The sequence below is a fragment of the Larus michahellis genome, chromosome 12 (assembly GCF_964199755.1).
Source record: "Larus michahellis chromosome 12, bLarMic1.1, whole genome shotgun sequence".
Classification (NCBI taxonomy): domain Eukaryota; kingdom Metazoa; phylum Chordata; class Aves; order Charadriiformes; family Laridae; genus Larus; species Larus michahellis.
Window position 1 is genome coordinate 3,598,299 of NC_133907.1, and position 25,196 is coordinate 3,623,494.

The following is a 25,196-nucleotide window of genomic DNA, read 5'->3' on the forward strand; positions in this document are numbered from 1 at the left end:
GGGGACGGTAGGCCGGCACCGGTGCCGCGCCTCGCCTCAGCCTGCCGGCCCCGTCGCCTCACATGCCCCGGGCCGCGCCGCCCGGGCCTGCCCGCCACCGTCGGGCCGCAGCGAGGGACGGAGCCGCAGCCGCCAACTCCAATGGCGGCGGGCGCCGGGCTGCGGTGACGTCAGCGCCGAGAGCGCGCGGGGCACGCCGGGATGGCGCGGGCGGGGAGGGGGAGGAAGGCGCGCGGAGTTGCCGCGCGTGCGCGGGCGGGCGGCGGGCTGAGGGCATGGGCGGCCCCGGGCGGCCCTTCGCGCTTCCCCGGCCCCTCCAGTCGGCCTTTGCCGTGCTATGCACGAGCTTCCTGCTCCCCCGGCTCGGCCGTGCAGTCCCAGCCACCGCCCGAGGCGCTGAGGGACGCCGGTCTCCCCTCACACCGGGCCGCAGGCGGCGCGGATCCGGCCCTTGGGCCTGCGGCTGGGATCCTCTGGCAGAGGGCCACCACCAGCCTGACTGCTAGCAGCAGTTTTTTATCAGGTCAATTCATTTTATTTTATAGAATCATAGAATGTGTTGGGTTGGAAGGGACCTTTAAAGGCCATCTAGTCCACCCCCCCTGCAGTAAGCAGGGACATCTTCAACTAGATCAGGTTGCTCAGAGCCTCATCCAGCCTGGCCTTGAGTGTCTCTAGGGATGGGCCTTCCACCACCTCTGTGGGCAACGTGGGCCAGTGTCTCACCACCCCCATCGTGAAGAATGTCTTCCTAATGTCTAACCTAAACCTGCCCTGCTCTAGTTTTCCTTTTCTGTTTTCCTTCCAGCTGCTGTTTCGCAGAACTTGGGTGAAATCTTGCCCCCCTCAGCATAGGTTATGTTGATTTCAGCAGCGCCAAGAAGTAAACCAGTGGTTTTCAGTGAGACTTGTCATTTACCTATGCACCCTTCTGAGGGAAGGTGATGAAGCAGTATTGAATAAACTGCCTGAGTTGGGATTGTTCTGTGTCGCTTTATGCCAAAGTTGCATCTCTGTAATTTTTAGGGAGGGCTGGCTTAAGGAGAAATTAGATGAAATGAATGTGTTCATATAGCAGGAAGAGACTATGCAAAAGCATGTAAAAACATACATTGAATAGGCATATATTTGTGACTTTATGTAGAAATCTGCTTTATTGTACATAAATAGAAGCAATGAAAGCAATGCCCTAATATTTTATTAGTATTTGAGTTCTGCCTCATTAATGATTGTATTTCTGCTTCTTGTACATAGTGGGTTCTGGTTTTTTTTTTGTTTCTTTCTTTGTTTTTTCTAAATGGGTGGAATATCTAATGAGCGCAACTATTACTACTTCTTAATGGTTTTTAGGTCCTGCTTAGGATCCTTTGGTCAAGATGCAGTTTGTAGGTGCTGCACAGAACAAAAGGGCAGTTCCAGCCCTCCCCAAGGTCCTGCAGTTTATACTGTATTATGTATACTGAAACTCGTGTGACAGTCTGCCTCAAATCTATTTGAGTTTGTGATGAAACAGAAATCAGCAAGGTTTTTCTTTCTTACCACATGTATTATGGCAACACCCAGAGGCCTTGCTGTACTGCTGACTTATAAGCATAGTAAATGATAGTTCACGTAGCGCCCGAATAGCATATGGTGGACTGGGAGCCTCTTAAGCCACAAGAAAAGAAAATACCATTGCAGTGCTTCTAAACAACACTGGTACCAGAGGATAGCAACTAAATGAGATTTGTAGAATATAAATTCTTTTGACTTCTTTGGAAACCGGTGCAGTAGATGGGTTTGTAACAAAGAATTTTCATTGATTAACAATAAGTCACTAAGATTATCTTTTAACACGTTACATAGGTGTCTGAGATCTCTTTGGAAAATAGAAATAATTGGCCAGAAACCTGTTTTTTTCTTGAAGGTATCAAAATACCTGCAGAGATTTAGTTTGGTATGTCTCTTTTGGCTTTGAACATACCTCTTGTGTAGGTTTCTTGGCATAAACACGCACCATTTACAGTTTCTAGGTATGAGCACTATAAGAACATATTTGAGAGAAAGATGAATCAAAATCAGGTCTTCACCATGTGTATAATGTGTTATTGCCTGAGGTAATAATTGAGGCCTAAACTGGGCCTAGTGCCAACTAGTGTGATGGTTGTATACAGTCTTATTGCTGCCTTCACGAGTAGCTAGAGCTCTGACCAAAGTAGTTAAGGCTCTGCCATACCAGATGTACTTCCAGATGTTACAGAGCCTTACTTGTAACATCTCTATGCTTAATTGTGGGGGTAAAAGTGGCAAATTCTAGTCCTCATGAAAGATACTAAACAATGCAATCATCCTTTCCTTTAGATAGAGTTAAAACTAGAGTCTTCTCTGTGTTCAGGTGTTTGGAAATTGTGAGTTTGAGTTTGTATTTATTATTCTAATAAAACATCTGAAATGAATAGTCTGCTTTCTTTTTTGTCCTTTTTCTGATCAGTCATCCAGAGGTAAGGAAGAAGGAATATGGCATTAATCCTCAGCACCTGGAGATGCTTTGGGTTCTTTGTTTGGCTTAGGTAGCAAGTAAAAATTGGCATGTTTTATCTTAATTCTGTTTGCCATACAGTATAGCTATGGACCAAGTCACTAGGTTTGTGCTCTTGAGAGTCCCTGTATGAGCTGGAAAGGCTGTCTAAAGAGCAGTGCTTCAAAAACAAATGTGAGAAAAAAGTGAGCAGCATGGCTAGAGAGTGGAACATCTGTCTGGAAGGAAAAGGGAGAGGCTTGTCCTGGATACTTTGGTGATGGGCACTGCTCTGAAGTCCATGTGATTCTGTATGTTCACTAGTCTTGATATAGAAACGATGTGACTATGAATCATCCTAACCATGAGTGTATGTAGGCAGAATGTTAGAACTGTATTTGCTTCAGCATCCTAAGGTATAGGGGAATACAGCTGTTAGGCTCTACCTGTTATTTTACATTCAAAGACAGAGCATGTCAAGCATGTATATATATGTATGTGCCTCAGTCCATGTTTGTGTGAACATTTTTTTTCTTTTGCATTAGGAAAATGTGAGTTACTACTTCTTTCTGGTAACTTTAAGAATGGTCTTGTCTATCCAGTGAGAAGTACTCAATCTTTTAGAAACAAAGCCAGTAAGATGAGAAGTCTCAGTTGAAGCATATGGGTAAGAAGCATTATTCAGAATTATATCAAGTCAGGATACTCTTGGAGTGTAACACTGTAACCTAGCAGGTGACACAGTTTGGTTTTTTTTGTTCTGGCTTTGTTGAGAGAAACAACTATGTTCTTCCAGTATAAGAAAAAGTTACGGATATCTTTTTCTTCCTTTGTGAACTCTGAAATCTCAGAAGAGTTCATGTGAAAATTACAGAATACTTTTTTTTTTTGTTTTCAAATTTAGATTTTATAGGGATTTTCTGCAGCCCTATCTTCTATGAGCAGGGGCATAAAATCAAACATTCCCATGCTGGAATCATCTCCCCCCTGCGCCCCCCGCCCCTGTGGAAAGTAACCAAAGCAAGGATTCAATTATAATTTCCATCATTTTAGGGTGCAAAATAAAAGCAGACTCACAGACAAACAGTATCTGTTCTTCTCTCCTGTTTTTTGTCATTGACACATTGTTTATGAAAACATAAGAAGGGAAATCATATGCAAAGAGTGTGGCCTGTGAACAGATATCATCTGACATCATCATCACACATGCTGTTCTTTGCAAGGCAGCTTCATTGGAAAGCTGTAGCAAGGAGCTCAACTGAGCAACAACCGATCACAAGGTCTCACCCACGTCTCCCTCTTGGTCTTCATCATTGTCAGCTCTTCCGTGCTGCTATCATGTAGTTTCCATTAAATTGTAAGGTCAATCTCTCTTTGCTTACTTATTAGAATACGGTCATCCCTTGTTCACTTCAGCTTTTTGCAGTGTCCTCCAGGTTGGTCTGTTGTCTTTCTTCCTCATCTCTCAATCTTGCTATTGATTATTGATACAGGGACAAAATAAACTTATTCTGAGCCAGTTTGCATGGAGAAGAACAGATAATTGCTAGTGTGAATAGCTCAAGAATAGATCTTCCTGCCTGTTGTCCAAGCAATATTCAGGCAGCTAGGCACATCTCTACAATAAAAACACGTTCCAAACTGTCGCAGAATTTAATTGGAAAATCAGATGTTCCATGTTCCTTGATGTCTGATTTTCCACCAATTAAAAAGTAGGATGAGCTCCATTAGAGTCATAACAATGCCTGACAAATCCTTCTAGAAAGGTAATTGATGACTGAATAGTGGAATGTACCTTAGTCACAAGCTGATAGCAATCTCTTCTGAAGAGCTGTTAGTTTTACTTGTGAACAATTTGGAGTGGCAATGCCACCCAGTTCACATGAGGCTACATGTCTCCTGTTCCTGTTCCTCCCGCCAGGCTTTGAGTATGTAGATGGAATAGAGCACAAGCATGAGGCTCCTCCATGTCAGAATTAGAAGGAATCGGGAAATGATGGGGTTCAGTAGGAGGGAGAGGCAGGAACAAGAGGAAGGAGAAGCACAACTGATCTTTGGCAAAACAAAGGGAGGAAGAAGGGGAATATCATTCATGTTTTCCATGCCCACTGTGGGAATTGTACTTAGCCATCCAGTTCTCTCCTAATTCTTATTCCTAATCTCTGTGTTGCTGCTCAGCCCTCTAACCAAATAAAGACAAAAAAAGACCCTTGAAAAAGAAACTCAAATTTTCCAGCTCCAAAAGCCATTTGGAAAAAACAAAAAGTAAACTGGTTTTTTACAAACAGTTACCTTTTGAAAAAGCATTGAACCGTTTTCAACCCACTATCTTCTATAGCAGAAATATTTTTTATAATAGGCTGGACGCTGAAATCATGAAGTTATGAAACAATATAAAACATAGTAATGGCTTGTGGCAGAAACACTTAAATTTTCCTTGTTCCAAGGAACTAGCATGTTAGTTTGCTTTTCTTTCAAGTCACAGTAGGATTTTAAGGTCAGTTCTTCTATTGATTTTTTTTAATATCTGCTGTGCTTTGCAGATTTTTCTTTTGATATGTATTGTGTTCTGTTCCTGTGGGCCGGTATATTAATAGTGTTTGATTCTAAGCACTTTCATGAATCATGTTGCAAGATACATTTTAGCTATTCCGAAGCATTGCAATACAGAAAGTTTTGAGGCAATTCAGATGCTGTGGTAGTGGAAGCCAGGAGAAAGAATTAGGGAAGGAGACTGAAAGGTTTGAATCCTTAGGAGATCACTAAAATAAAACCCTATCATTTGTCCATGTTGGCTTATTTTTAATTGCTGTCAGCACCAGACTTCATGTCACTTCATCTTCTGCTACAGTCATCTCACTACTCCTTCTGAGCTTTCCATTGTTGGTGAAATGTTTCCCCCAAAATCACATGAGTGTATTCCCACAGAAAACCACCCTTAAATCTGTCCTGAAGCTTGCATGATGACAGAACATTATGTAAACCAAAGAACCCTAATAATCACTGACAGAATCAGTCAAATTTTGTAAATTAACTTAGAATTAACAGCCTTTCAGGTCCTCTGAGCTTTTATACACCTTTTCCCTCTTTAACAGTCACCCTGGAGATCCCTTTGAACAAGTGGAATCATAGGGGCTTGGCAATTCGGTACAGCTTTACCACAACACTGTGGGGCATCACTGCTACCCCATGCCATCGGCAGATTTTTTAAGCTTTGCGTGAAATCGTCCCTGAGCTGCTTGCAGGCTGCTGGTGAGCCAAGGCATGGCTCTGGGGAAGGCAGATCAAGGAGCCTGCCATGTTCCCAGCACCTCCTAAGATCACATTTGAGAGCAAGGAAGGTGGTTATAAGCAGTACCAGATGAGGTTCATTGCTTGTAAAATGCTTCAGAAAATCAGAACTATTGAACATTCTTATCTATTGACAGGTGATTTGCTACAACCCATCAGCTGAGTCCCCAGACAGCCTCTGTAAGAGGGATTTGGTTAGCTCTGTATCTTATGTTTTCGGGACACATTCTTCAAAAGTCAATATAGACTTATAAGGAACAGGATCTGTGGAGCACAAGATAATGTGCAATTACATATAAATTCATTATGGACAAAAAAAAGAACAAGATTCTCTAAATTTTGTATATAAGCACTGCCCTCTACTGCTCAGGGATTTTCTTTAACACACATTTAATTAAAAAAAATTTCAACACTGTTCTTTTTAATTAAAAGGGCTCTGGATCTTTTTTCTTAAAAATCCTAATTTATCATTTTTTACAAACATAAAACATTAAAACAAACATAAAACTAAACTATGTCGAGGACATAGTTTAGAATAAGCTGCATGTGTCTTCTCAGGCAGAAAAGTGGTAGAGAAAAACATATTTTCAAGTAATTGCACCTTTCAAAACTAGCCTTAACATCCTTCATTCTGAATTGTGACCACAGGAAGGCAAAGGAATAGAAAGATTTCAAATTGTCAAGATGCAATGGTAGCAAAAGATTGTTTAATCCCAAAGTAAAGACAAAGCAATCTAGTCAAGCTGTTTTGAGTAAATTCTTATTGCTATTTATCTGTTAATTTTATAGTATATTTTCTGAAAAATTGTGAGGTGCAAAACGTGTGAGAGCAAGTTGAAAAAGCCACAGAACTAGAGTCACAGCATGACTGCAAGGGCTAAGAGGGCTGTTACCCCCTTGATAGGGAACTGTTGGCGTACATGACATACTCCAAAGTCATAACTTTTATCTAGACAGTCTTCTTTTAGAATATGACTGTGTTAATTTATGTTATTATATCAATAGTAATTAAAGAAAAAATCATGGATGCACTAGCAAAGGTTCCATAGTAAAATAGGACAATTGTGAGCATTATGTCATAGGAGTCATATAGTACCTGGCTGGTACTATGCTGGGTTTCAACAAGATCCCAAGGCTTGGTTATTGTTTCTTTCTTTTTTTTTTTTTTCTTAGGGGTCCAAACAGTTATTTTCTGGAGGAAGTTTGAGCCTTGTCTCTTTGCCTGGTGACTCCCACTTGTAAAGATGACATTTGGGCTATTTCAGCAACAGAGAATTTCAGCACAAAACCAACCAATCAGGGGAAACGAAGCATTAGAAATGAGCTCTGTCAGGTGGGATCACTTACAGCTTGGAAGGGCCCCTGCTTCTTTGAGAACGACCTCTGCATTGCCTGGAAGAGAGGAGGGTAGCTTGAAGCTTGTGGAGTTGGGAGAATCTTAGTTCTTGGAAGTGTTTTCTTGAGGTTTTTTTAGTATATTGCAGGTAAACTTATTTTTATTTATTTTATTGTGCTAATCATAGGGAATTGTTGATATTTGCTGTAATGTTATTTTGGAAGTGTATTACTATGTAGGGGTAAGTAATGAATTGTGGGAGAATGTTGGTGTTCAGTAGTGTTGTAACTATTAAAGATATCAATTAGGTTTGGAGAGCCCTCTTAACCAAGTTAATGGATCTTCTGGAGAGTATATAAATGTCTCTAATGCAGGTGGACCATAATGGGTTTCTTAATAAACAAAAGATAAACATATTTGTCCTCCTATGTTGCATCTCTTATTTAAAAATAAAGCTTGATTCAGCTGTTAAGCTTTTGGGTTGAAAAACTAATTTTCTTTCTTTGTGTCTTGCTGTGAAGCTTGCTCCGATGAGTGCTTCCTAAGTGTAAGTAAGCTGAGATAACTTGGTCACCTTCTAAGAGGTGGAAAACAGCTTTTGTTGTTGTTCAAGAGTAATAGCTCTTCCTTTTGTTAGGAGCCAGGATGAGAGCAACACTAATATTGTGGAGCTATGTCTGATGAACAAGTCTCTGTTCTGAGAGCAAAATCTGCTGTGCATGCTAAAAAACTGCATGCTTGTAAGTTTGCTTAAGCTGCAAATTCTGCTGTGTATCAATGACTAACAGTTTGGGTTTTTTTTCTTTCTGTATGAATTTTTCTTTATACTGATGATGTAGTTCTTGAGCAGCTACTTTATTGTATTAAATAAAGCATAGTTTCTAAACCGAACTGTTAGAACCTTCTTTTCCTACAACTCTGTTTTCTGTGACTGTGATTATAGAAGAAAATTCTAGTCGCTAATGCACTTTCTCTGCCTTGCTACCTTTGACTGTCAGAGGCATGTGGTTGAGCAAGCTTGATTTTGCTTTTAAAATCTCATTAAATGTGTTCTCCTTACGAAGGATGGATTTGTTAACTCTGGCTACAGGTCTTGCAACTACAATACCCTTTAAGTTTTTGCCCTTAAATGCACTGCAGCACTTAACTAAGAGGAATAATACTTGAGAGATGCCAGTGGCCTGAGTGCCTCTTAACAGTCTCTCTGACTGTGTTTGCTGCAGAGTAGCTGCTGTACAGGTGGTCTCTACTTGATTGCTTCTTACAATGTGCCTATTCAAAAGTTCACTGCAGTAGTTATCTATTACCTTAATAATGTTTTGTACCAGCTTTGAAATACCATATCTTTTTAGGTGTGTGTGTATGGTTTTTTTTCTAATTTAATATTTGCCTGTGTGATGTTCTGTGTGCTCTGGTAACTAGTAGATAGTTAGCAGTTCCTTGGGATGAACTGACCTATTGAGTTAGGTGGTGAAGGGATTTTCAGGGCACTTGCTTAAAAAAAATGGATTTGATTGCACCTACCACTTAGTCACATGCGTAGTGACTTCACCCCAAAGGAATTCCTTTGGAGTGATTAGTTAAATGGATCCTGATTCTCAGTTGTGTAATTGTATGACCTTTTGCATGTGTATTTGCCAGCCATATAGAAAGTATTAGAAGCAGCATCTGAGTTGCTGTTCAGCTTACATGTGCAGGGAAGGGCTGTTACCCAAAGTAATATGAGGGCTTGGATAATTGGGCACTCAGTAACTTCTTCATTTTCACTCTTCCTCTTGCATGGAACTAGCAAAGGTAGAACATGTCTGATCCTTGATTTAAGGACACCTCCTTATAGAAACTGGACCTAATTACTTTATAAGGTATCCTGGAGAAGTTGTCTTCTATAGTGATATTTCTGTATATTCACTATTTAATTAGCATAATGAGGTTACGAAGAATCTATTGATATTCTGTGTAGTGTTTGGCTGTAAACTGAATGTTATGAGACATTATTTGTTTGGGTGTGGCTGTTCTCTACTTTGTTATGACATGCCTTCTTAAATCTGTTGGCTGGGGGGGTAGAGTCTTTTAATGTTAATTTAAAGGCTGAGCAAAATGACTGGGGATTTATCTCACAGATCAGATGCCAAAAACTGGATTGGTTCAGCTAGGGGAGGCCGCATAGGTTTTGCCCTCCCCCTCCACTATTTGTTCCCCCAAGCATCTTTGCTGTAAATTGGCAGAGGGGCTCAGAAAGTGCTAGTCTCTTTCCTTCAGACACTAGTGAGGACTCAGCAAAAGTTCAACAGCAAAGTACAGGAGCACCAGATCTCTGATTGGGCTGCAATTCCGAAACAAGCTCAGCTTTGTCAATACCAGGAGCTTTCCGGAATACACGTGGGGATGGGGAACAAATAATGCAGGGTGAGCGTGGCCTGGCACCGGGAATCCAGCTGACTGCTCTGGGTTATCTCATCCTCTCTTTCAGAACGAGAACATGGGGGACGTGACACCAGCAGAGGAGACTGAGCTCAGGGCTGCTTGCTGCCAGCTGTTTGAATCCAGCATGAGGAATGAAGCAAGAAGATTGAGGACTTTTCAGCAATGGCCAAGCACCTCACCTGTGTCTGCCCGAGATTTGGTCAAGGCTGGCTTTTTCTTTGTGGGTCCAAGAGATGAAGTACAGTGTTTCTGCTGCGGTGGTGTCCTGAAGGACTGGGGACCTGGTGATTGCCCAGTACTAGAGCACTTGAAGTTCTTCCCTTCCTGTAAATTCATTGGTGGTGAGGATGTTGGGAACCAAGAGATGCTTCCTCTTCAGGAAATCTTTGACACTGTGGATGGGCAGTTCCTCAGTCTTTTGCAGGGGATAGACAGTGAAGACACAGCCCTGCCCAACGAACCAGAATACCCAGAGATGGTAACAGAAGAGATGAGACTATCTACATTTCGAAACTGGCCACGATATACTGACATGCGTCCTGAGCAACTGGCTAGAGCTGGATTCTTTTACACAGGTAGGTACTCTGGGTAAATGTTTTCAACTCTTATTCAAGTTAACTTTTGAAGGTGTCACTACATTTTATTGCTTGCACAAATATTTGCAAGTATGTGTAGTGTAGTTAGAAATGACATCCTTCAGTCTATGCTGTTCCACTTGCTGCTCGTGTAGAATTCACTTCTATGTTAATTCCTCTTTGGGTACTGAGTGGTCTGCTAATAAGTCAATTCCCTTAACCAGCACGAGTGGAAAAAATGATGTGTTTTAAACAGGAGTTTTACTGGCAGAAAAGTGTGTGCTTTAAGATCCATTGAGCCTATTTGTTAGGATTTGAGCCACATACTTGGCGTGTCATGTTTTGTATAAGCTGTGTCTTGCACTGAAGCCTTCTCATCTCAAAAAAACAAATCTGAGTGAAACCTGTAAGGAGTCAGCCAATTTGGTTGTCACTGTGGCTTGTTGCTTTAAGGACCCTGGACTTGTAATACAGAAATAAAAAAGATACCTTTTTTTTTTAAGGAAAATGGGCAATATTTCTTGTTGTCACATGCATGTGAATATCAATATAACATCATTGTTTCCCCTTGAGAATGCTTTGCTGGTTAGATAATAGATTTGAAGAGGTACTCCTCCCTGGATTGACAAGTCAGAGGAAATATTTACAGTATGTTAATGCTTGACTGTAATTAGCTATTGGGGGTGATACCTCTGTTTTTTGAAAGCTAATACTGTAGTGATATTTCTGTGTGTTGCAAGTGTGACTTCTTCCATATGAAGGAATCTATTTGTTTTGTATTTGCACATCAAACTGAGACATGGAAGGAAGTGACAGGCAGGGTCCATAAATGAAAGGTTCCTTAGCTAAAACAAACCTGTGCATCCTGAACACCTCACACTCTCATTGATGAAGTAAAATTGAATTGCCTTTTTCTTCACTTATTTAAGTACTATTTGTTGGTAAAGATGGGAATGGAAAAAAACAGCCTTGAGTGTTGTGATAGCTGGAAAAATCTGAGATGCAACATGGTGAATAACATGCACATAGAATTGTCTGGGTTGGAAGGAAGCTTTAAGATTGAGTCCAACCATCAACCCAACACTGCCAAAACCACCACTAAAGCATGTCCCAAAACACCACATTTACCCGTCTTTTAAATACCTCCAGGGTCGGTGATTCCACCACTTCCCTGGGCAGCCTGATCCAATGCTTGATAACCCTTTCAGTGAAGAAACTTTTCCTAATATCCATCCTAAACCTCCTCTGGCACAACCTGAGGCCGTTTCCTCTTGTCCTATGGCTTTTGCTTGTTAAATGTAGGAAAGTCTGTCTAAATAACTGACCTGTTCTTTTAGCTTGAGTTAGAGGAAGTGACTGGTTGGTTTGCCAGTATGTCTCTCTATTTCTGCAAGATTTTCACTCAAACTGCATAACCTGGATCTTGCTATAAATCCAGTTAATATTAAGAATCTGTACCTGTCTACTTGGAGCACAGTAGCAGGTACTAAACACCCACCATGCCTAAATGGAAGAGCAGTATAGGCATATTAGTTTATCTGCTGCTTTTGTCTTTTTATTAATCTTTAAGGCACACAAGACCAGCATGGCCAGGAACACAGAATAAACTATAAAGCACCTAAAAACCTGTGTGTTTTGTGTTGGACTTGATTTATCACTTGCAGAGCAGCTGTTTGAGAGTGCAGCACAGAGACTTACTCTGGGGACTCATGAGGCAGCAGTGGTCTGACATGGCAGTCTCCTGCGGTCACCTGAGCAGAAGTCTGGAACTGAGCACTTGAGTTAACCCAAACAGTTACTCTAACACGGGAGTGTTTGGAAGATGATGTATGTGACCTAAACTCACCATCAGTCTTTACAGACGTTGTTTCATTGCCCTTAGGGCACCCAGTCTTAACTGCTTTGATTATTTTTTTTATTTTTTTTTCACCTCTGTGCTTTCTGTGAAGCAGATGGGGAGCCTGGGACCACATTGTAGCAAATTCTTATACCTATGAGGTGGAAGCTGTGTACATCAGCTGACTGTGCCTGCTGCTGTTTGTGGCAGATTGTGGTTGGGGAAACCAGAACATTTGTTTATAGGTATAACTAATTACAGCTCCAAATGCAGGTGAGAGGGGATTAGATAGGTACGTGCATACAAGGGAGCTATGGTGCTCACGTGCATGCTGCCTGTTAGCTTGTGACCCAGTTCTGGAACCATCTCCGCCAGCCATTGCTCTGGAAGTTCCAACTCTCATCAGATTTCCTGCCCTTATACAACTTGCACAGCATTGGTAAACTGTCATGTGCTCATCTGTTTTGTCTGGTAGCTTGTGTCTTGTGATTAATCTCTCCAGGTTCTTATCTGGGGCTAGTAGAACATGCAGCATCTCAGATGTTGGCTAATCTCTTGATGTCTTTTTCAGGGCAAGATGATGTAGTGAGGTGTTTTTACTGTGATGGAGGTGTGAGAAACTGGTCGTTCAGTGATGATCCTTGGAGGGAACATGCCAAATGGTATCCAGGGTAAGTCAGTCTTGGTTGACAAACGTTCCCCATAGCAAGACCAAAAGATATGCTGGAATAAGCATAAGATATGTGAAATAAGCATTCCACACTGATTTCTTCTTTTGCAAGACAGAAGTACCTCCAGTTGAGAGACAAACAAGTCACAGGTGTACTGGTAATAAGCGCTGCTTCTAGGCTCTGTTATTCACTTAGTTCTAGATTTTTCTACCTAGCTAGAGCAGGTGAAATGCTAGTCAGGTATGTTCAATCACATTTAACTGCATAAACTGTTGCAATAGTTGGTAACCTTGTGGAAATCCCTGAAATCTCAAGAGAAAGGTTCTGAATTCTCAAGGGCAAAGTTGCACACAAGGGACCGTCTTTAGATCCTAGTAGTGGGTCAAGACAGAAAACTTGTTTCTAGGTCTGCCACTTAGTCTGTACTGTCTTCCAAAAGTGCCTTCCTCCCACTCTCCCCTTAGGTGTGGAAGAATCAAATATTCACCTGAAAACCTAATCATCGTATCTTCAGGTGCCTCTCCTCTTCTGTTTCTCCCTTTCTACTGTCCCCAAAAGGCAGTTGATGTGTCTGGTGTCTCTCTGCCTGTCTTATCACTTACAATAGTTTGCTGACTCCAGGACAGTCAGTTTCAGTCCCTTTAGGCTTCTTCTCAGGCATTGCCATGTCTTCTATTCCAAAGGCTGATTTATCACCAGAGTGTTCTGTGTTAATGATGAAACCTACTGGATGATAGCTGTCTAAGCTGTAACTAGTTTTTTAAAACAGAAGTGACAAAGCCTAAACATTTAGACCCTCTTACTTTAAAAGCAAAAGCAAATGTTCAAGTTCAGGTAGATTTACTGTCTAAAAATTCTATTAAACTAATTTTCTTTAACATGAAAGGGCAGCTTTGGTTTCTACTACTCGGAGGTACAAAAAGAAAGATATTGTAAATGTTTTTCTGTAACAGTTCTTGTGGTTTTTCTGTGAACTGGTCTTGTCACACTTTCTGTGATTTGTTCCAAAGGATGTTGTGACAGAGCTCATCTTGAGCCAAATATGAAGACCGAATTAAGGGGGCCTCTTATTGCCTTTTGTGCAAGGCGCAGGTGGCGGGGAAAGACCATGATACTCCCTCCTCTTTAATGAATAGAGCAGTTTGCTTATAACCCAAGAGCACACTCTGCTTCTAAAATTCAAGCTAGTACTGCTATGTTCACATGAGATATCCTGTACTAATGCATTTAAATCTTTCTGCTTATAGGTGTGAATTTTTATTGCGGTCAAGGGGAAGAGAATTCATTAGCAGTGTTCAGGAGTCCTTTTCTAGCACCCTGCTATCTCCAGTGAGTCAAGAATATTTTGTGTATAGCGGATGGGGGTTTGGTAGATAAGGGGGGGTGTTTTGAACATGCGCTTCTCTTATGTGACCATCCTGTGACATTTTCAGAGAGATTCCTGGGATCAGACTGAACAAGATTCTTCTGCTTCCCAAGGTCAGTGCTGTAATTACACAGTGTTTTGTCTACTGCTGAAAGTGGTGTAGTCTTACTACTTGTACCCCACCCCAGCAACTGTGTGCTCTGTAGACATGGTGTTTGTAAGATGTTTTCATGTTCTACAAGCTATTTCACTTTATTTTTAGGAAATAGTCTCTAGCACAAGAAGCAAAATCGTTTGCTCTTCTGAGACCTCTTAGTCTAAGACCAGAGACATTTAGCTAGTCTAGATAATCATGTGACTCTTGGGTGCTCACCTAACCTTCCTTTGACTTGTCCATGCTCTTGATGTTGTTGTCTGTCTGTAGAGTCTTTCAGACTACAGCATTTTAAACGTACTTGATAGGAGACCAGAGAACAGCTAGAGGGTCTAATTGTTCATGAAAGTGGTGATCCTGGGAATCTATTCCCCTTCATCAGTTGCTCTCAGAAATTTAAGTAGGTGAAATTTGGCTCCCCATAACTGTGGCAAACTGATTTTTCTCACTTTCTTGAAGAGCCTATCCAATAGGATGAGCTTAAGAAAGATTTAAGCTTTTCAACAGGCTGCCAGATAAATTTCCCACTTCTGTCTTTACTGATGAATGGTTGAGCTAGATTATGAGGTAGGAGAGACTTCAATTGGGATGTTTCTCTTGATCTTCATAAAAGTGGTTTTAAGACTTGAGTTCTGGGACATGAAAACAAAGATAAGGATTTTGAACTGGGGCCAAACGTGGGAGACTTGGTTCACTCATACAAATAGAATAAACAATCCAAAATTAGTCTCTTGGCTTTTATGAAGCTGCTTTTGATTACTTTCTTGTGAATTATGATTGGAAGTAAAAACTGTAAATCTGGATGTTGATCTAGCTATGTGGATAGCTTGAGGAATGTTCTAGCATATATTAATGCCATTTTATATATAACAGCTTCAGGGAGTGCTGTACTTCTTGCCCAAAGTGCTGCCTTTTTGGTAAAGTATCTGCTTGCTGCTTTACAGATCCTCTGAGGAATTGGGAATTACAGGCTCTTCCTTGTCTGGATCAGTTGACCGTAGTGCAGAATGTCCTGCAGATGGGCTTTGACCCCATCTGTTTGGCTAACCTGGTAGAGAATAGATACACACTGACTGGGACTTTCTACCTTTCTGAGTCTGAACTGATTTCTGATCTGCTTCAGTTAGACTGGGAAGAGAGCAACAGTGCAGAGGAAAGCAGAGGTATGCCTGACTCGCACACTCTTGGTGGATATTTAGCCTCTTATTCATTTCATCTGGAGCACTGTTGTGTCTTATGGGTCTGCCTTCTCTCTTCCTAGGCTGGAATTAAAAGTAGTAATGTATCCAAGCCTGCCTTTCTTGGAGAGGCTGAAGAATGAGATTTTGCTTTAAAAAAACTTGAAGGAACTGTGATTACTGGGGTATCGTAACTGTATCTACACCACAACCTGCTGGAGGCAGATATCCTTGATATATTCTGCTGCGTTTAGACCTGCAATAGTGGACAGCTGCACAATGTAGAGCTTGTGCACAAAATCACATCTAGTGCAGACAGACAGAGGCAGTTGTCTGAAACACAGGTTCAAGGATGGATAAGAACTCCAAGCCTATTTAAAATTGAATCAATGACTTCATCAGAAATAGCCATACTTCTTTTTTTGTTGGGACAATATATATTCTTCTTAACTTATTTATGTCTGTCTTGTGTAATCTGTTTTGTGGAGTCTGTTTGCCAAGCAAAGTTTATCAGAAGATGCAGTTCCACAGAGGCTTTCTCTGGTAGGAAGCCTGCTTTCCAAAGCTCCTGTCTGCATATCATGGTCTGCAATAGCTAAGGAGGGGGTGGGGGGAAGTTTCCACAAAACCAAAAGTGTGATTCAATAGTAGCACAGCAGCAGGAATGAGCAGCTGATGGCTCCTGCTGTCTGATAGATAAAACAACTTTGCTGGGGAGACAACATAATGGGGATATGTCTTCGTAGGGAGGTTAACATACGTAGTGACTAAAGCACCACAGAGAACATCAGCTTCACCAGGCTGAGTGTGTGAAGTTGAGTGGAGTAATGAAAGCTACTGAAACCCAGGATATTTCATCTTTTTAAACAACACTGTCTGAAGAGGGAGGAAAGGGGTACTGTTTAATGCCATCTTCTTTCCTTGTTATACAGATGCTGTTCAGAGAGAGACTGAAACATCAAGAGAAGAAATGCAATCGGTGCAACAAAAGGAATCAGGTGCACTGGGCTGATAATGGTGGTAAAATTGAACCTAGGCATAATTGGGATGACTTTTATAGTAATGGTATCAGTGGTTATAGTATTCTTTTTTTTTAACCCTGAAGGGGAACGTGTGCTTGCTTGAATGGTAACTGAACACAGACACGCTTATTCAGGAATTGGGAGTTCCACTGTGAAGCAGACTGTTGTACAAAAAAAAAAGGTTTATCGGGATAACTTACACATTACAGTAAAAAGATGTTGATCTCTGTCCCTGCTCAGTCCAGCATGTGTAGATATGCTGAATCTTGTGTACATAAGCCAGAGTCTATGGTAGCTGTAGTTTTTCAGCTTAAATAAAACTTGCCTGAGAGGTAGCTTTGCCATCTTCATAGTCAGTCTCTGAACAAAACAATGAGCAAACTGCAGTATGACTTCCTAAGATGACAGGACTGGCACTCTGGAGCTGTTATAATGCTAACAGTTTGGGCTTTTTTTTTTCTTTTTTTGGTAAAGATGAGTCTCGGATGAGCACAGAAGAACAGCTCCGACGCCTGCAAGAGGAAAGGATGTGCAAAGTGTGCATGGACAGAGATGTGTCTGTTGTGTTTGTTCCTTGTGGCCACCTGGTAGCTTGTGGAGAATGTGCCCTGAATTTGAGATTGTGTCCTGTTTGCAGAGCAGTTATCCAGGGAAGTGTGAGGACTTTCATGTCCTGAACCTTGATGTGCCCAAGGGGAAAAATAAGTTTATACAACTCACTCATAGCGCAGCTGAGGAAGAAAATAAGTAAATAGTTTGATGCTGGAGCAATCTTATTTGCAGAGTAGTTTGGCATAAGCATAAAAACTTACTAAGTGTGCCTCCTGTGCACAGTGTTTCTAGTAAGAGTTGCTGGTTTGCTGTACTCTTGCTGATCTTGCTGTAGGACTGCTCCAGAAAAACTCTGCTGGTTTCTTTTGTCCTCCAAAAAAGTTCTGTTGACAGAGATTGTCCTTCTCCAAATTCTTGCATTCTCAAATGAATCCCTCCTTTGTGTTGAAATCAAAGGCTGTTTTCAGTAGACTGTTCCCGATTCTCTTTCACTCATTTAGTGGTTGTTTAGAGACTATTCTGCTAGGGTTGATGGCTTTCTTCAGTAAGTCTGAATCAAAATGGGAGTATTATTATATAAAATGCATTCCGTTGAGACTAGAATACTCAGCAGCAATGTATTGTGGGGGAGGGAGAATCTAACTTTTTCTTCTGATCTCTTTGCTGTCTTCCCCTCCACCCCAGTTGAATTTTTAACAATTGACAAAATGTTTCAGTAATACTCTAATATGCATAACTAAGTGAAAAGCCTGGCCTGTAGTAGACCCTCCAAGCTCTTTACTTTCAGCTGACCTCCCCAGACAGAAAGGGAAAGGCTCTTTTGATAGTCAGGGTCACTAGATGATCTCCTGGAAGCTTCTTATGGAGCCTCTTCCCTGGCTGTTTGGTACTATTCTATTAGAACATAATTATGGAAACTTACCTCTTCAGGACTTCTGTTTTCTGGCTGAACTGATGATTCTTATTTTAAATGGAACATTCTGTCATATAGCCAAAAAGACAAAAGTTTTGTCCATACTATAGCTTGTTAACTGCAGGGGAAAGGAAGTATGTTTTTTAAACTAACTGGTTTTTTCATGGAATAAAAGGGTTTTTTTTATCTTACAGAGGCCTGAGTATCTGATTCTAGTAGAATGCCCTACTGGGGGAGGTGGTGTCCTAAAATGTTAGTGGCATCAGGTTGTAGATCACTTGAATGTCTGTCCTTCAGTACTACATGGACATGAGTGAGAGACGCAACTGTTCTTACCATCCATTAGCTTCCTTTGGAAGTCACAAGACAGCACATGGGCCCTCCAGACTCCGTTAGCTGCAAAAGAAGGGGCAAGGATGCAGGAGGGTAAGGAACTGATACATGAAGCTGTGTAAGCGGGGGATAATTCTGCAGCTGAACTCCATGCAGAGTTTTGGTACGTGGCTCTTAAACACATCTGTGGAGACTGGAATACTGACTCTGGACTTGCTTCTGTTTGGTTCCAGCCCTGGATACTAAACAGGGTTACAGGCTTTTCTCTGAGTAACTTTGTGATGTCAGTTATCCCGTCACCATGTGGGAGGGCAAGATTTCTTCATCCTTGCTTCAGAAGAAGGTAATATTAATGCAGCTCTTGAGAAAGATGAGAGAAATTACTAGTTGAACAGTTTAAACTCTCCAGCTCGTGGAGGAATTCTTGGGTCTTTGTAAGACAGCAGCTTTCGTAGGGAACAGAATTGCACCACCATGCCAAACTAGGTGTTGTGTCTGGGTTCAAGCTATTGTTGGCTTTATTTTGCTTCTGTAAATAACAGCAAAAGCATACAGTTTCAGTAGATTTGCTAATCTGAGAAGGGGAAACAAAAGCCAGTTCAGTGTTGGAATAGTGTTATTTCCTCCTAAACTTCGGCTCTGTGTGGCTGCAACCTAGCCTGAGCAGCAACAGGGCTACAAGGCAGTAAATGTAACAGCTATTTCTGGGGCTTCTTTTATTTAACGCTTTGAAAATTGTGGCTTTTCCACATTTGGCCATTTTCTATGGGAGAATGTCCCTTCAGAAACAAGTACATGTTGTTGGGTTTTGTTTTTTTTTTTTTGACTAGCAGGATCTCAAGTGATGCCTAGCCCCAACAGAGGGCACTCCTAACCTGGCAATAAGGGAAACCACTCGAGCAAAGCCTTCAGCTGCTCCTTACTCTCACAGCACGCTGGAGATGCAAAGGACTGGGAGTCTCTGCCCTAACAGAACAGGCCATTGTGTGACCTTGCAGTACTTAAGAGTAGGTCTAGCAGAAGCAGACCAAGTGGAAGGGTTGTCAGAGTATGAATGGTTCTGCTACTAAAAACTAGAGGAGTTAATTAAGTGTGGAATATGATCCTTGGTACCTTGTCTGTCTGTCTTATCAGGCTGATTTTGATGATTATGTCAGTCATTGATGCTAAATATTATTTATTTAATTGATCTTTACCATTGTATATTAAAGTCAAGAGGCATGCTGTTAAGTGCATAGTTTGATGATTAGTCTAATCTTTAGAGTACTTGGCAAGTGTTTTTGCCAAGTTCTATTAGTAAATGTGGCTTGGTCAGTTTGAGAAGTATAGCGTTAAAAACATGAAGACCTCAAAATAATTCAGAAAGTTCCTTCTGACTTCATACTACCATCTAGAAGAATTCCTTCTGAAACTACTAGTGAAATGGTTCAGCTGTTCAAAGCTGAAACTGTCCTTTCTCCACCATCTGTGCTGAGTTTTGGTTGTTCTCAATCAAGGCCAATAAAGAATGCTGGTATCTCATGGACAACATTTCTCTCTGAGGAAAAAAAATCGTATTAACCCAAGAAGTGTAAAGGCAGTGTTTTATGATGAGGAAAGGGAAGATTAATTTCAAAAGCCCCAAATAAATGAAATCTTTCATGGAACAATCTAATTGCCTAGAGGATACGTATTCTTCCATTCCTTGTTTTTTTTTTTTTCTCCTCCTCCCCCTCCAGGGAACATCATGTGAGCAAGTAGGAATGAGTGTAATACAGAAATGAACTGAATCAAAGAGGAGGTGGAGAAAGTGCTGAGTGATAGTGTATGCACACTGCTACGCATGCTTTCTAAATGGTGTAGCTTGTGTGCCGCTATGATATTTTTTTAACTTGTAGTGGCACAGTACTGACTAATATGGGAGTTAGTTATGTTTTGTCGGGCAGAGCTGTTTTAAAGAGGGTTGAGCTTTTTCTTCCTCAAGTGATGAAACTAGTATCAACCAGCAACTGTCAGTTGTCTGTTCTGCTCAGTCAGAAGCTGTGGCTTCTACTGGCTAAAAGAAGGCAAAATACCTACAGAAGACAACATCTTTACTTGCAGCTGCACCTGATCAGAACTCAAGATGTTAGGTTGCAGTGGGTATCTGGAATGGATGTTGCACAGAATCAAAAAACGTTGTCTTAGTGCTTATACTTCTGGGTTTATAGAAGAGGATTTTGCTTCCTGGGCCCTTTGGAATGGGACAAAGAAAGGTGCATCATTCTGTCTTTGACTTAGCACTTAATGTTTTTATTTCTTTTAATTCTCCCCTCACACTTCGTCTCCTGAGCGCGGCTTCTGTCTTGACTCTTCTGAAAAGCAGTACTCAAAAATGCCAAGTAATCTCAAACAGATTAGGCAAGACAATAAAGAATTACAACAGCACTTGGAACGTACCAGCCAAAGAATGCCACGGATGGGTAACAAGGGCACATTCTCTGCTTGACACATAACATGCTGGGAGATATAGCTAACAAAACTGACACTGTTTTTTTTGTTTGTTTTTTAATTAATTGCTGCAGGTCATTAATGCAACTTAATTACACTTATATTTCTCCTTTCCTTCAGCCCACTCCCTCCCCTCAAAATTATCCTGTCATGAAAACCCCCTTCCATCGGGATGTTCCCAGGCTTGTGCCTGGAATAAGCACAGCTGCTTGGTGAAGAAGGCAGGTACAAAACCATCTGTGATCCATGAAGAACTAGGCACTTTCCTGTGTCCTGCTGCAGGCTTCAGCTGTGTATATGGCTACACCAGTGTTAATTTAATGTAGATGGGCAAACCCAGAGTAAGCTACAGCTGCTCTGAGAATGGCTTGGCATATTGAAATGGGGCTAAGCTCCATGCTCAGTAAAGATTTGGTGCTTGTACTAGTTTTTAGCTGTTCAGCATTATAGGAGTTAGGTCACAGAACGCTGAAATCCAGGACAAATGCCTACTTCTAGGGTGCTGACCATGTCTAGAGAATGAGGAAGGGAGTCCTGGAGGGGCCAGGGGGGAAAAAGGGAAGAGGTCTCATCTAAACTTTAAAAAAAAAAAAAGGAAACAAAAAAAAAGCCTAAATAACTCAAATGCAAATAGCCCCCACCTAGTTCTATACAGGCAGGGAGGAGATGAAGTTGTGTTAGGGGATTTAGGCTCTTCTCAGAACAAGGAAAAGGAGAAGGGGTAGAAACTAACTACAGAACATATGAAATGTCCCAGGGTGTTATGCAGTGCTTCCTTCTTTATGGATCCATGGCACAAGGAAGCAGCTCTGACTTCAGCTGTATCTCTTGAGAGAGGCTCTCAGTGAACTTGCTCTGCCTGAGGTCTTCAGGCCTGTGTCATGTAGTGGCTAGTACCAGCAGGCTATGGTAGGAATGGTTTGTCAGGGCACTTGCAGAATTAAAAACCCACTGCGTGGCCATTCTTCAATGTACATTCATTGCATTTGAAAAGAAGATAAGGAACAAAAAATGGAATGGAGTTCACCATCCTGCATTTCCTTTGCCAAAGATCCAGGCCGCAGGGGATTGTTTCCTGCGGCACCTTTGATGGTGGAGTGCAAGGTTTATCCATCCTCTGGCTCCTCTTTACTTACGCAGGCCTGTAGAGGGGGAGAAAAGGGGAAGGCAGGGCATCAGTGTGGAGCAAGTACCAAGTTGCTTACTTAAGATAACAGAAATGGTGTGGAAATAATGAGGACCTTTTCTCTTCTGCCCTCTCCCCTGCCCAGTTCTGGACTTTAAATATGATTGACAGATGAGGAATAGGATTGAGAGCTCAGAAGTAATGTGGTTAATTAGTCTTCAAGTCTCAAAAGAATGCTAGCTATATACCAATGTGAATATACTGCAGTTAGGCTAAGCCAAAGTGTTAGATCTATGTATACTCAGCATTTGGAGCTGCATATAACTTGGTTAGGAATTTTAAAAGCTAGGTGTCATCTCTAGAATAAAGTAGCTTCTTGAAACTGCGCTGATGTGCTCTTTGTGTAGATGCAGCAGTATAAGCAGATCTACTTTTGGAGCCAGCAGTAAAGATGAGTGAATGTTTTCAGGTGAAACATCACCTCTTAAACATGCAGCTTCAGGTTGATCAAAACAGTTTGCAAATTCATGTTGATATTCAGCAAATTGTTTGTTTGGGAAAAAGTCTACCTAGAAAGAAAAAGCAGAAGCATTTTGTTTTGTGTGGTTTTTTTCTCTCCTCAAAATGAAGTGGGATTTTTATTTTTATTTTTTTTTCCCTGTTTAAGTAGAAGTTTGCTTTGTAAAGTATTCTGGTCATCAAAGTTTGGAAGGGCTGGGGGGAAAACAATCCTAAAAGAGTTCTCCCCTCCCTCCCCCAGTGTTTCAGTCTGGATTTTGATTTTCTTTTTTGAATTGAGGAATGTTTTTTGTGTACTTGTACCTGTGAGTTGATATACTGAAAACCTACTTTCAACATATAAGTGGTCAACCTATAAGTGGATGACTGTTATATGGAGTCTAGTCCATTAATGCTGCATGCTCACAGCTGCTTCATACCTATGGCTAGCAGACAGACTGTACCACAAAAGAATTGATTAGAGAGCGTTAACGTGAGCAATCACTAACTGGAGCCTTAGATCATTCAATTAACCAATACCTCCTGTTGCTACCCTGTCAATACTGAAGTCTACATCTGATAAAAGTCACACCCTACGTTACCCTATGGTCCTTTCCACTGGTAGATCTGAGGCAAGCAGTCAGTGAAATCTGAAATAAAATTAAAGCTCTTAAGCCATAACTGTAACGTAGTACTTGGGGTGCCAGATCACAGTGAGTGTTATGAACAGAAGCCTCACAACTGTGCAATTCACTGCTTAGTCTTAAAGGCAGCGAGATCTATTGCCCATCCCTCTATCTTTTAAATAAATAGAGGCTACTTCCTGTCATCTGGCGGGTTCTTGATTTAGCACTGAATCATGTACAAAATCATGCTTTGAGACCATTCTGCTTTATAATTGAGATTGCACAGTGCTGCTTTCTAAAACTAATGCAGAGAATGATGTCAAAAGACTGAATGGATGCAGCAGGCAGGAAGTGCTGACAAATGATCATGAAGATCTGGGCCTCCTCCTGTCTTGGCAGGTATTGCAGGGCACATGGAGATAATGGCTTTAGTCAGACCCTTCAAAGCTGTCTTGGTTAACCCTCCCACAGTTATCAGTGCAAGAATGCTTCCTTGCCTCAAATGATGAGAAATCCTTTACTACAGGTGAACAATAAAAGCAACCCTGATGTCCTGTCCTGTGCAGCATAAGAGGAGACAGTGGTGCAAGCAAAGCACAGCCTGAATTTGAGCTTTAGCTACAGAGGAGTAAGAGCTCAGCCTTTCCTTCCTGAAAACTCATTGGAAATGTTCTCTTTTGGCCTCAGGAGAAATACTTTGGTTTTCAGTAAGTGACTTATTATCCTTTGGCTAAGTACTCTGACACAGAAACTCATGCACTGAAGACTTTAACATATATTCTATCAAGATTCCTAATATATTATCGTTAAATAATTAGAGCAGTGCCTTGATTGGTAAGCAGCAATGAGATTAAGGGAAATTCTGTTACATAGTAAAACTTCCAGAACAATTTTTTTTCAAGAAATTTGAGTCTCTCTTACTTAAGCTTGTGACTCGAAATAGGAACTATCACAATCAAAAAACCCCTAGAGTCAATGAAATGTAGAACAGAAGCAGTTGTGGAACCTGAAATAGAAATAACTGTATTTATAGAACATAATTGTTGCTGTGCAAGTGTTGGAGGTGCTAATTAAGATGAAGCACACTTAAATCGTGCCATTGTAAGCAACAATTTTTGTTGTTGTTGTTGGCTTTTTTAAAAAAGAAAAGTAACACTTGACTTGATAATTTGTGAGGTTTTCCACTAACTGGACACTTACAACTGATGTCAAGGAGGTGAGTAGATTACCATGATAAAGCTGGGAGATAACAGGTACTTCCATACCACAATCCAGTTACCAGTAGTAGTTTGGATAAATGTTTTTTCCTCCTAGTAAGAGGTAAAGGTATTTAAGAACTTTGTTCAGTGCAACGGCTAGAAGCTGAAGACCAGAAATGGGGTGTACATTTTGAATACTGAATTTAGTAGGCAATAACCACTGAAGTAGGCTGCCAAGATACACAGCAGTCTCCCTTTAATATCTTTGAAATGTGACAGCATATTTAAGTTATCTAATTCTTAGGCTGTGTGCTTGATACAGGGGTTATGGGGTTTGGTCTTGGACTTAACCTGTGCTCACTGGTCTAGGTCTCTGCCATTGTTCTGTGGGGCCTCCTTGAAAATTCTAAATTTAGAGAAATGAAGAAGAGAGACTAGGGAAAAATGCAAGCCAGGATAAGGGAAAGAGCACACTGGAAGGAGAGGAGAGTGTGATCTCATCAGAAAAGGATAGATAAAACTGGAGTGAATAGGATAATTCCATTAGGCAATGAAGGAAAGCGATCCTGTTAAAGAATTGTGGCAACAGGGCAAGTGTGTTGTCAAGAGAGCAGCTCACTACTAATAACAGGGTGATGCCATCCTAAAATGAAAGTTCATGGCTGCAGTTAGCTCCAAGTCAGTAGTTGTAGCACACATTTGGTTTCATTCAGCATTTCCTTCAACCAAAAGGAGTTAAAACCAGGAAGTCCATGTTCCTGATCCCTAGCTGTTCTATAAATTTAAACTTGAAGTTGGATGTATTTTTTGCTTTGCATCTTCTTGAACAGTACATAAAAAAGAAAATGCCTTCAGTCATCATAAAATGATTTTCACAGCTGGACAAGAGCATCTAGCACTTAGTGCCCCTGACTGCGAAACTCCATGGCATCATTAGTTGAGAATCAAGTATCCGTTCCTCCTCTCACTCCTGTTCATACATGTGGGTAAGAGGCAATAGCTAGGCTGAAATAAATAAGCGAAAATTGCTATTTGGTGGGTGCTGTGAAATTTATAGAGGGTCACCTTATCTACTGCCCAGCAGCACTTTTCACATCCCATTATCCAGAAAGAAGTATTATATTGTGCT

The 25,196-nt window shown here is 41.1% G+C and overlaps 2 protein-coding genes across 7 annotated transcripts in view; one reads left to right on the plus strand and one right to left on the minus strand.

The window, feature by feature from the left end:
* Window positions 1-212: 212 nt before the first annotated feature.
* On the plus strand, window positions 213-18,007 carry BIRC7 (baculoviral IAP repeat containing 7). Of its 4 annotated transcripts, none has more exons than XM_074604910.1 (8): window positions 221-523; window positions 9,595-10,123; window positions 12,532-12,631; window positions 13,879-13,960; window positions 14,065-14,110; window positions 15,096-15,314; window positions 16,262-16,327; window positions 16,826-18,007. In XM_074604910.1, exons 2-8 carry the CDS (start codon window positions 9,604-9,606, stop codon window positions 17,026-17,028), a joined length of 1,236 nt encoding a protein of 411 aa, XP_074461011.1. In that variant the 5' UTR covers window positions 221-523; window positions 9,595-9,603; the 3' UTR covers window positions 17,029-18,007. The 4 variants fall into 4 exon arrangements, with proteins under 4 accessions (XP_074461013.1, XP_074461011.1, XP_074461010.1 ...); XM_074604909.1 differs by lacking the exon at window positions 221-523 and adding an exon at window positions 7,141-7,272; XM_074604911.1 differs by lacking the exons at window positions 221-523; window positions 16,826-18,007 and adding exons at window positions 7,141-7,272; window positions 16,435-16,686.
* Window positions 18,008-20,391: 2,384 nt separating this feature from the next.
* Window positions 20,392-25,196, minus strand: part of NKAIN4 (sodium/potassium transporting ATPase interacting 4) — a 53,237-nt gene continuing 48,432 nt past the window's right edge. For 2 of the 3 annotated variants that reach the window (XM_074604914.1, XM_074604913.1), the window contains one exon: window positions 20,392-21,760. In XM_074604914.1, coding sequence (XP_074461015.1) covers window positions 21,747-21,760 — 14 coding nt within the window. In that variant the 3' untranslated portion in view covers window positions 20,392-21,746. Of the gene's footprint in view, window positions 21,761-22,225; window positions 22,314-25,196 lie in introns of all 3 variants that reach the window. The other variant, XR_012589609.1, reaches the window with a different exon arrangement.

Excerpts from the sequence above, each read along its gene's own strand:
- BIRC7 (XM_074604910.1), top strand. The coding sequence starts at position 9,604 with ATGGGGGACGTGACACCAGCAGAGGAGACTGAGCTCAGGGCTGCTTGC. Across the intron at positions 12,632-13,878 it reads CATGCCAAATGGTATCCAGG|GTGTGAATTTTTATTGCGGT; the intron begins GTAAGTCAGTCT and ends TTCTGCTTATAG. Across the intron at positions 14,111-15,095 it reads AGATTCTTCTGCTTCCCAAG|ATCCTCTGAGGAATTGGGAA; the intron begins GTCAGTGCTGTA and ends GCTGCTTTACAG.